Below are 9,780 nucleotides of genomic sequence, written 5' to 3'. Positions count from 1 at the left end.
AGCAAGTCCAACATAGCATAGATTGCAAACCTCTACTCTCCGTCTTACCCTGTCCAATTTCTGGGCGATGAAACCATGCCCCCTGATGGTACCTGTTGCTTTAGTAGCCCTGCAGACTGCTATCTTTTAAACAGCAGATGTTATTCCAACCGTGTTGAGGACCATAGGGCTGATGGTTGTGGCACTTGCTGCTGTGTCCACCTCGGTGTCCATGGTTACGCCTTCAATCTTGCACTGAATTGTCAAACTGCCAGGACCAATTTCTTTGCTAAAGATTATTTGTCATGACAATGAGGACTCTTTACCATCTACCTTTGCTGAAGGTGGCCCGATATGCTCAGCACTTTCTAATTTCCCTGGTTCTGGGTGGTGGGTGGGAGTGGGGGGGATTTTGGTGGCTGGCTATTCAAGGACACACTGGTACACGTTGGCGGTCTTGTGGTCGAGGTCTTTTCCTGTCGGGAGATCTCCACTCTCGTTCTTTATGACTCATCTGGCCACAATTAAAGCATCTCTCCTGGTAAGATGTACTCCCACTAAATTCTAAATCCCCCCCCCCAGACACCCCCTTCCCCCACCTTGTGCAGCAAGGGTCCCCAGTTCCCCATGACCATTTATTTGGACCCATTGGACCCCATTGGCACCACCTGTCATAGCACTACTCACAGGTACTCACCCCCCTCCCTTTGTGCCTTTGTGGGCACCTCACCACTTCCGAGTGGGCTGAGGTGTCTGCTGCCTCACACAGAGTGGTCACGTGCCACACTGACAGGTGGGATCTCAGGTCTGGTTCTGGCATGGACTTGGTTAACTGATCTAACACCATGCTTTCTTGAGCAGGTGCTGCCATGCTCAAGTGCACGATTCTCACCACATGGTGAATGTCATTCGACAATTCTGCTACCGATTCATCAAGTCGCTTTTTCACACAACGAGCTGAACATTAAGCTCGATCTGCTGTTCTATGCCAAGTCGCCTTTTTGGAGCTGAACCGAGGTCTGTCCAAGATGCGAGGCTATTAGCCATGGTCAAGACCTCCACCACCGTGCAATGCAAATTTGCCACCAATTGCACCCTGCTTTTGTCCTGGGCCCAGCCTTTCCTCCATGCAATACAGTAAAACTATGCCAAGAACGCCACCAGGTTGCTTTTGCTGTCACAAGGCACTGGAGGAACCGCCCGAGAACCTGGAGCCTGAGCCCCGGACGCCTGTCCTCGTGTAGCTGTCACGGGGCCATGATTGTTGTGTCCAGATCCAGATCCGCCCTATCTATGGGCTACAAAATGTAAACTGTTCAGCCTGGTGGAGGTATCCGCTCGACCGAATGCCATTCTAGTGTTTTGTGTTTTACGCTTGTGTTGGCAGAAGGTGATGGAAGGTGTGAGTCGCATGACCCAAGGGGATCTGGTGCAATCCCTTGATCAGCTGGTATCCAAACCACGCCTTGGCTCGTGTCACAAATTTCACCTGCAGCCTTTCAGCGTACCTTCTGGTATGTTGCTGTAAACTACTTGAACAGACCTATCATCAGATATTGAGTTGTGGATGTGGATGTTCGAGTAATCGTATTCAAAACATTTATCGTCCAAAGTATTGCGTGTGCATATAGAACCGGAAGACCCATTGCAGTTAACACCTGCAAACTTACTCCCTTTTTCTGTTCACTCAGCAATCGGTCTCTTATTCCCCTCGACCCCTTTAAACATTACTCTCAAAGCCTTCATCCACTCACACTTATTCTCCTTATCCCACTGCCTTCTTTACACCTTCACATACCTCCACGCAACCAAATCATCCCCTTCATCCATTCCCACTTGTATCCCTTCTCTCACTACCTTTTCTATCCCTTCACCCCTGAGCACAAGCTGCAGTTTTAAGCTAATTTCATTCAGCAGTGCAGGAGTGTATACGAGTCAAACAAACAAAGAACCTCAAATAATGATAATTTATGTCTGGTTTTCACGCAGATAATTGAAGTACTGTATTTTATTACATTGTGACTTGTAAAACTCACTCCCACCAGGAATGGCAAAACACAATACAAATTTTCATCACCGCCTAAGCCAAAACAAATGGGGTGATGAATGGTTTTTAACCACTTAAAATCCTCCCTCGTACAGCTCGAGTGCAACCACCGAGTTCACTCGTTCTGTCCAGCAGTTTCGGAGTGCATTGAAGACCGACAGACAGATATGTGGTTCGCTGTGTATATATGATGATATATTTAAATGTACACCAGAATCTCTACAGTAATTATCCCATGTGTGATTGTTCATTTGTTGAGGCATTGTTTTCTTTGCTAGGTCAAGCCAAGACCCTCATGTTTTTTGAGGGCTGTGCCCAACATTTGGGATGCACTGTCCTGCTTCGTGGTGCAGGTGCCTACGAAATGGCACGAGTGAAGGAGATCCTACTCTTCATGATCTTCGTTGCTTACCATTCAAGGCTGGAGATATCTCTGTTGATGGATGAGTTTGCATGGCCTCCATCTTTGCCCCATCGGAATTCTGTGTACTACCCGGGCCGATCACGCAACTCCAAGCCACCATCTAAAAGACGAACGACAGCACAACAGGACGACGAGTTAAAACCAAACCTCAGTCGGCATGGATCTGATGGTGTTATTTCTGCTGAGAATGCTGGGTTAGTGCAAAGACCATTGAATGATGAGATGAGTTGGCAAGACAGTAGTGGTTCAAGTGAGGGTGGAACATCGGGACAAGGCACGTATGACAAAGTGGATTTCAAGAGGCTAAAAGTGGACCCTATTGGGATGGAAGTCTTTGATAGTCCTGCTACACCTTTAGAACTTAAGCAACCACCAGAACATGACATGGATATGAATTTTCAATTCCTTGCTGATAAACCATACTCTATGATGACAGACACACAAATTGAAAATTTGTTTCTCGACAAGGAGACAACATTAATGGAGTACACTGGTTCTCCAAACGTCCAAGCGGAAGACTCTGTGTGCCACAGATCGACAAAAAACATTGGAATGGACCCCGGGCAGATTGAGGGAAATAAAACGAAGCATCCACTAAGCGAGTCGCACACTTCTCTGAGCTTTGACGCTGATCCATTTGCGGTTCCACCTGAAAATCGAGAGGAAGTTTTGAGATGCCTTTCAGAAACTTTTATTCGAGAATTCCGTGATGTCATCCTTTGTACATCACCCTTCATCGTCTTTCCGCTGCCATATCTGCTCACACCTGCTGGAGTTTTGTGTCCGTCGCGCATTTATTTCCCAAATGAGGTTTACTGGTCTACTCTGTGCCACCCTGAGGTCAAGAAGGCAGAAGATCGATGCAAAAAGCACCAGCTTCGTGATACCAAGGCAGTGATGCCACGCATCAATGAAAACGTTTACCCACCAAAAGATGCGTATGTGAAAATTTTTTTTAATTATTATTATTATTATTTAAAAAAAAAAAAAATTTCCATGATTTATTTTCTTTTTGTACTTGTCATACTAGTTATGCTATGGTAGAAATCACCAAATATTTAGTTCCAATAAATGCATTACAATTTGCATTCTGCAGCCATTCTTCTTGCCTCGCAGTCGTGGCCTTGGATCACTGGAGGATGCATAATAATTGATGAGCTTTGAAATAATGGAAGCATTGAGCATGCTATGACTCTACAAAGTTGCAAAACTCAATATAAAGTTATATAACTATGATGGCCGGTTTTGGTGAACCCTTTTATTTTTATTTTACTTTATTTTTTTCACCGTTTTATTTTTTTTTATTTTTTTAATGCAACATCTAGTCTCGTGCAAGATGAAGATGGAAAATAAAATTTGTAAATGTGGTGAAAGAAGAGGGTAAAATGGCAACACCCTACCAGTGAGTGTCAGGCAAAATATGCAATGGATAAGATGAATCGAAGAGGGGACAGTAACCTGTAACTGAGGGTTGCTTAATGAGCATCTCGTAAAGAATGGCACAAGGGTAGGGATGGGAGAGGACACGTGAATGGTCACTGCCTTCTTGAAGCCCTTAAGGGAAGAGTGAAATTGATCCACTTCCCTCAATCGGACAAAAGATGGGAAATTGGTGGAAAGTCTGGATTTTGGGGTGTTAATCTCAGGGGGTTACTGAAAGGGTGCATGTGCTACTGGAGGATCTGGGGAGCATCAGAGGGTTGAGAGAGCTGGAGGAGATGATGTTAACAATGGAGGCTACAGACTTGTCTGATATGAGGGAGCAACAGTCCTTGTGCTTTGGCCTCATTGAGGGAGATACCAATAATGTTGGGAGCTTAATAATTGACAGAATCCAGGGAAGGCATGCCAGCATATCAGGGAGAGCAGTAAGTACCCCCTTGAGCTATGGACAAAAGCCTTGTAGGATGTTGATGGTTCCAATTTTTCAAGGAATCACTTGGAATGACAGAGGATGCCCAGTCAACAGCTGGCTTTGTGATGAGATCAATTCACAGTTCTAGGTCTGTGTATTATAACAGGAGATAATAAAGAACATGGAAGAGACACAATCAGAATGGAATAAATGCCTATGCCCTCTATTTAAAGGGATAAAAGATTGGTATGTTGTCATCCTTTTTCCATTGAGTAAAATAACAAGCAATATTTATATTTTAAATGTCCAATGAGTCACTCCTTGCAAGGTGGTGGGAGTTGTGATAATGGTGATGGTAGTGGTTTGTTTTAGTAGCCAAGATAAAATATTTTTGTTATTTGATTTGAGCCGAATAACAAAATGAAGAGACACCAGGGATAGAAGGCCGAAGTGGAAATTACAAGGATATATGTGTGTATGTATATATATATATATATATATATATATATATATATATATATATATATATATATATATATATATATATATATATAGATGACATTTGTGAACAAGTTTGAGTGGTCACTATTTATTTTAACATTTGTGCTGTATTGCACCCCACAGTGTGGTTGAGGTCCTTCCCAGCCATCCACTATTGTCCACCATGGTGACTGAGCTTGTGAGCACAAGTTCTGATTTGGCCCGAATGCTTGCTGACTATCGGGCACGGGGTGGCTGCTTGCGCCTCAGCCATCGACCAGGCCTGACGACCGAGGACTTCACTAAGGTCCAAAGGCAGGCAAAACCTGATTGCTACCCTGAGCAAAAAGTGTGTACGAAGGTGTTTTTTGTTTTGCTCGTGTGATTCATGCATTTTATGACATTTTGGGGAAATGGCTGCTTGTTTTGATACTCTGGTTACAATAGTCCATGGGACAGAATAGATGTCAATAACACCTGGAGGAGGGGGGGGTGGGGAGGTGTGCAGGGGGCCTTAAATGGTGCGAAATTATTTGTGCCACCGATAGAAGTAATAAAATGCATGATAACCTTTTCAAATGAGTATCCTTATTACAGTACAATGAGTAGTTTTATCCTTTTTACACCAATTTTGAGTATTAAATGCCATTGCATGCCCCCTCTCTGTGGCATAGTTGGTTATGATATTGTCTTTTAAACAGAAGATAAGAATTAAATAAATGTCGAATGTCCCACAGAATCACAATACCACTGCTGCATAGCAAACCAATTGTTCGACTTTTCATAAAAGCACCAAAATTGGTACATATTGTTGTAGATTTCCGCCCGCCAGCGTGCGGACGACCGCTCTCGCCCACCGAACGGACAATCTCGTCGCAGCCTTCCAGATCAAACGCCGGACTCTCGCTACGGGTGTGTTTTGGGTGCACACCACAGCCTGGTCAACACTCTACCCGCACGCTACAGGGTCAATCGCCGAATTGTCGATATACCTAATTAATTGCGCGGGCAGACTACCGAGAGACTGTACCTCAACAGGGCCGCTTGGAAACGAGCCGCTTAAGCAGCTCGCTTCGTTTTGGGATAACCGAGCGGGGTATTATCGCGCAGCCCCGTTGGACCCGATCACTTTATCGGCTATTTAAAAACCAACTATCATTCCGAATACAATACAGCAGTTCAATGCAGGAAAAGGACGCGATGAACGGGTTAACATTCACACAAGCACATTTATTTGCACACACAACACATATACAGTCATGTATGCAATCAGGCGAGGCAAAGGCAATGCAATGTACAAGCACGTAATGAATGGGGGGTAGGGACAAGACGCGAGCAAGAAAAAGAACAACCACCGTTCTATTAATTACGTACACTTATACAGTTTTACTTACGGACATGGCGCCACAATGTTCATTCAAGGGAAACAAAGAAAGACGAGGGGTAGACTGGACCTCTTGGGTCTTTATTTCACGGAGCTGTGATGACCGCAGAAGCTCCGCGAGGCCGGGCTGGTTACCTTCACCTTCGAGGTGCCTTGCTGGGGCGACCCGCGACGTCCCGTCCCCACGGCAGCTTTCGTGACCGCGGACCGGCCCAGGCCTCGTCTGATGGCCTGATGATTCGGGCCCAGCCGGCAACGCCTCAGAGGAACGAACGGGTCTTATGCTCTTTCAGAGTTGATGCTCTCTTTAAGAGCCCGTCCATCCCTTAGTGCTGCTCGGACTGTCCCGAAGCCCGATCACCTCGGACCGTTCGATGCTGGCGGGCGACCTCTCTCCGGTTCTCCCCACGTCCCACGAACGCGCAGTTCTGCGTGGCACGGCTGGCCTGGCTGTGCTCCCAGCTCCGTCTCCTCGGCAAACCCGGACCTCCACTGCCCTCCACTGGACTCGAACCTTGCTCTTCACACCACTCCAAACCCCGACCGACTCGCTGACTTGGCGCTCTTCGCTCTTTTTTTTATGGGGTTTGTGAGGCAAGTTTTGATCTCCGCTTTTTCACCTCTGACCCCCACTGGCTCCGCCACTCTCGATCTCCTGATCCGAATTCCGAGGCGAAGCTCGGGGCGAGCGGACGTGGTAGATATCATCGACGCTGGCGCCAACAAGGGAGAGCGGACGTGGTAGAAATCACCGTCGCTGGCAATGAGGAAACCCCCACGTTTGTTTGTAGGAATCTCGCCTTGGCCGGCGCAAAGATGGTGGCGCCCGCGGAGCCGAAGGTGAAGCGATATTGTTCGTTGTTGGGTATTGGGGGAGATGCGGTTTAGGAGATGGTGGCTGTGGTTGGCGTTGTGAAGAAGGTGGTTGTGGTTGGCATTGTGGAGAAGGTGGTTGTGTGGAGGAGGTGGTTGTGTGAAGGCGGTTGTGAGAGCGATGTTGGTGGTGGAGGTGGTTGTTGTGAAGCGGTTGGTCCAAAATAACGATAGCAAAAGAATAACGGCTACCTCAAAGATCACAGCCCGGCACACGAATAATTGCCCGTTAAACACGGTGGGGAAATCTATCTGAACACAGACTTCTCGACATAACTGATCTAAGGACCTATATGGTGCTCTGCGAATTTTCACAGCCATAACACTATGTTGACTAATGTATTCTGAACAATTCTGGATATGGAGCCACTCGAGATTTTGCCTTGGTCAGCTTTGGCAGCCATTTTCCAAAATGGCCACCGTTCTACTTTAACAACATGGGATATCTGTCATTGTTATTCTCTTTGTCGGTTTCTCAGAGGTGATAAATACTCCGTGTGATGTGCATTTACAAAGGAAAACGATACAAATGTCATTTGTGTTGATTTATTATATTTTCAACCATGTTACTGGGAAAAAATGGTCATTTTTATGGGAAAATCAATTTTCGCACACAGCATCAGTGACAGGTTCAGAAGTATTTTGTTGTGGTGGTGGTAGTGGTGGAAGTGGTGTTGTAATTGGTAATATTAGTGGAGCTGGTAGTCACTGATGGTGAAGCAGTCATCTGCCTTCCAAGGCAGGAAGATGAAAGCTCTCTGGCTCCATGCGGTCAAGAAGAGGCGGACACTCGCATCATGCTACATGTGGCCCATGCTGCAGAACATGACCACCGTCGGATTGAAGTTCGAACCGTAGACACCGACGTCGTAGTCTTGGCGGTGATGGTACCCCAGGCACTACCATGCGTGGATGAACTCTGGATTGCCTTTGGGACGGGCAAGAACTACCACTACATCCCTGCCCATGAAATAGCTGCCTCCCTCGGTCCACACAAGGCACGTGCCCTCCTGTCTTCCACGCCATGACCGGATGTGACACTATCAGCATTCGTGGGGCATGGGAAGAAATCTGCCTGGGCCACATGGAACTAGTTTCCATAACTGACAGATTCTCTTGTGACCCTGAACACCATGCCAGTCAACATCCAGGATGGCACAATGCACTGCATTGAAAGGTTTGTGGTCCATATACGCACCGCACCAGTCCATATATGACCGCACCAGTCCATATACGGACGTCAACGAGGCCAGAAAGAAACTCTTCGCCAAGAGGAACTCCGTCCAGCGCATCCCACCTACCTATGATGCTTTGGAACAGCATCTGAAGAGATCAGTCTTCCAGGGTGGCTATTTCAGGGGGCAGGTCTTGGTCCCTCAACCCGTGCTTCCATCACCAACAAGCTGGGGCTGGCGGCAAACAGAGGATGGGTCCTACAAACCGCTCTGGACCACACTCCCTGAGGCTTCAAAAAGCTGCTTAGAGCTGGTGTCGTGCGGCTGCAAAAAAGGCTGTAGAAACCGCTGCAAATGCAAGAAGGCTAATCTGCAATGCACTGCACTGTGTGCTTGTGAAGGAGAATGCCAGTTGACAGACGCAGTAGACACAGACTGAGATATCGGCCTAGCTTAGAATGTGCAAATGCAAAGTCTCATTGCTTGTAAAAGTGTTGACTTCTTGATCCAGAGCCAGTACACTTGAGCTCAGAAACTCGGATTGTACTAGACTGATGTATGCGTGTACCATGTGTCCTGGTAGAATGGTAGTAGACAGTAAACCGTAACCGCTTCAAAGTGAAGTGTGCAATAATTTGACTACATTTTCTGAGTTTGTCATTCTCACGATTAACAGTTCCCTTTTCAAAATAGAGTAAGTATGTAATCTATAATGCAATTTTTGTTGATTCCAAACCCATTGAATGTGATGAATATCATTTGACTCTTGTATTGTTCTCCAGGCAAATAATGGGTACTTTTCAGGAGAGCAGCAATTTATAAATCAAATAATGGCTTTTTTACTGAAAATACTGGCTCATAATATTTGAATACGCCTCTTCATGGTCAATTTACTGAATTTTACACTTTCCTTCTACCTGCCACCAATACAATAAGAAAATAAGAGCATATAGCCAATTTCGCAAAAGTAGAATGGTGGCCATTTTGGAAAATGGTCGCCGAACCTGACCAAGGCACAATCTCCGGTGGCTCCATAACTAGAATTGTTCGGAATACATTATTCTACATGTGTCCCAATTTTGGTGCTTTTATGAAAATTTGAACAATTGATCTGAAATATCAGACTATGCTGCAGGACTACAAGGAGAAGCTGATACAGTTGAATATTTGTTAGCAGCAAAGGCAGGTTGATGACTTTTTTTTTTTTTTTTTTTTTTTGTGGCACGGCTGTAATAAATCCCTCTCATTATGAGATAGATAAGTGATGTGTTCATGCTCGAGTGAGAACTGAGAAGCCCCATTTTTAATATGCTTAGTACAGATGTATGCAAACTTGATTTCATATCCCACCCTTCCTTTACTTTAGTAATTATGTTTTAGTAAGTTTCTCAAATCAGAATTATCATATCGAAAGGTGCTTGAATAAAAATAGACACCAGTGAGACGAGCAACACCTTGCCATCAAATCCGCTGTGCATGGATTGTCTCACCCATTGCTGTGACCAGGAAGCAGACCCAATTCCCTCAAAGTTTAGACCTGTGGAACACTTTTAATGCAGCCCG

At 45.7% G+C, this 9,780-nt stretch overlaps 1 protein-coding gene across 1 annotated transcript in view; it reads left to right on the top strand.

Moving 5' to 3' along the window:
* Positions 1 to 9,780, top strand: part of PIKFYVE (phosphoinositide kinase, FYVE-type zinc finger containing) — a 199,576-nt gene that overhangs the window by 99,860 nt on the left and 89,936 nt on the right. Inside the window, exons 23-25 of the mRNA XM_085890455.1 lie at positions 1,367 to 1,493; positions 2,305 to 3,388; positions 4,930 to 5,134. Of these exons, the coding sequence (XP_085746581.1) occupies positions 1,367 to 1,493; positions 2,305 to 3,388; positions 4,930 to 5,134 (1,416 nt within the window). The remainder of the gene's footprint in view (positions 1 to 1,366; positions 1,494 to 2,304; positions 3,389 to 4,929; positions 5,135 to 9,780) is intronic.

Source organism: Eptatretus burgeri, chromosome 8, assembly GCF_056783735.1.
Source record: "Eptatretus burgeri isolate ZD-2024b chromosome 8, Ebu_testis_v1, whole genome shotgun sequence".
Classification (NCBI taxonomy): Eukaryota; Metazoa; Chordata; class Myxini; order Myxiniformes; family Myxinidae; genus Eptatretus; species Eptatretus burgeri.
Note: the sequence above shows the minus strand (reverse complement) of the source record. Positions and strands in the feature narration are given on the sequence as shown.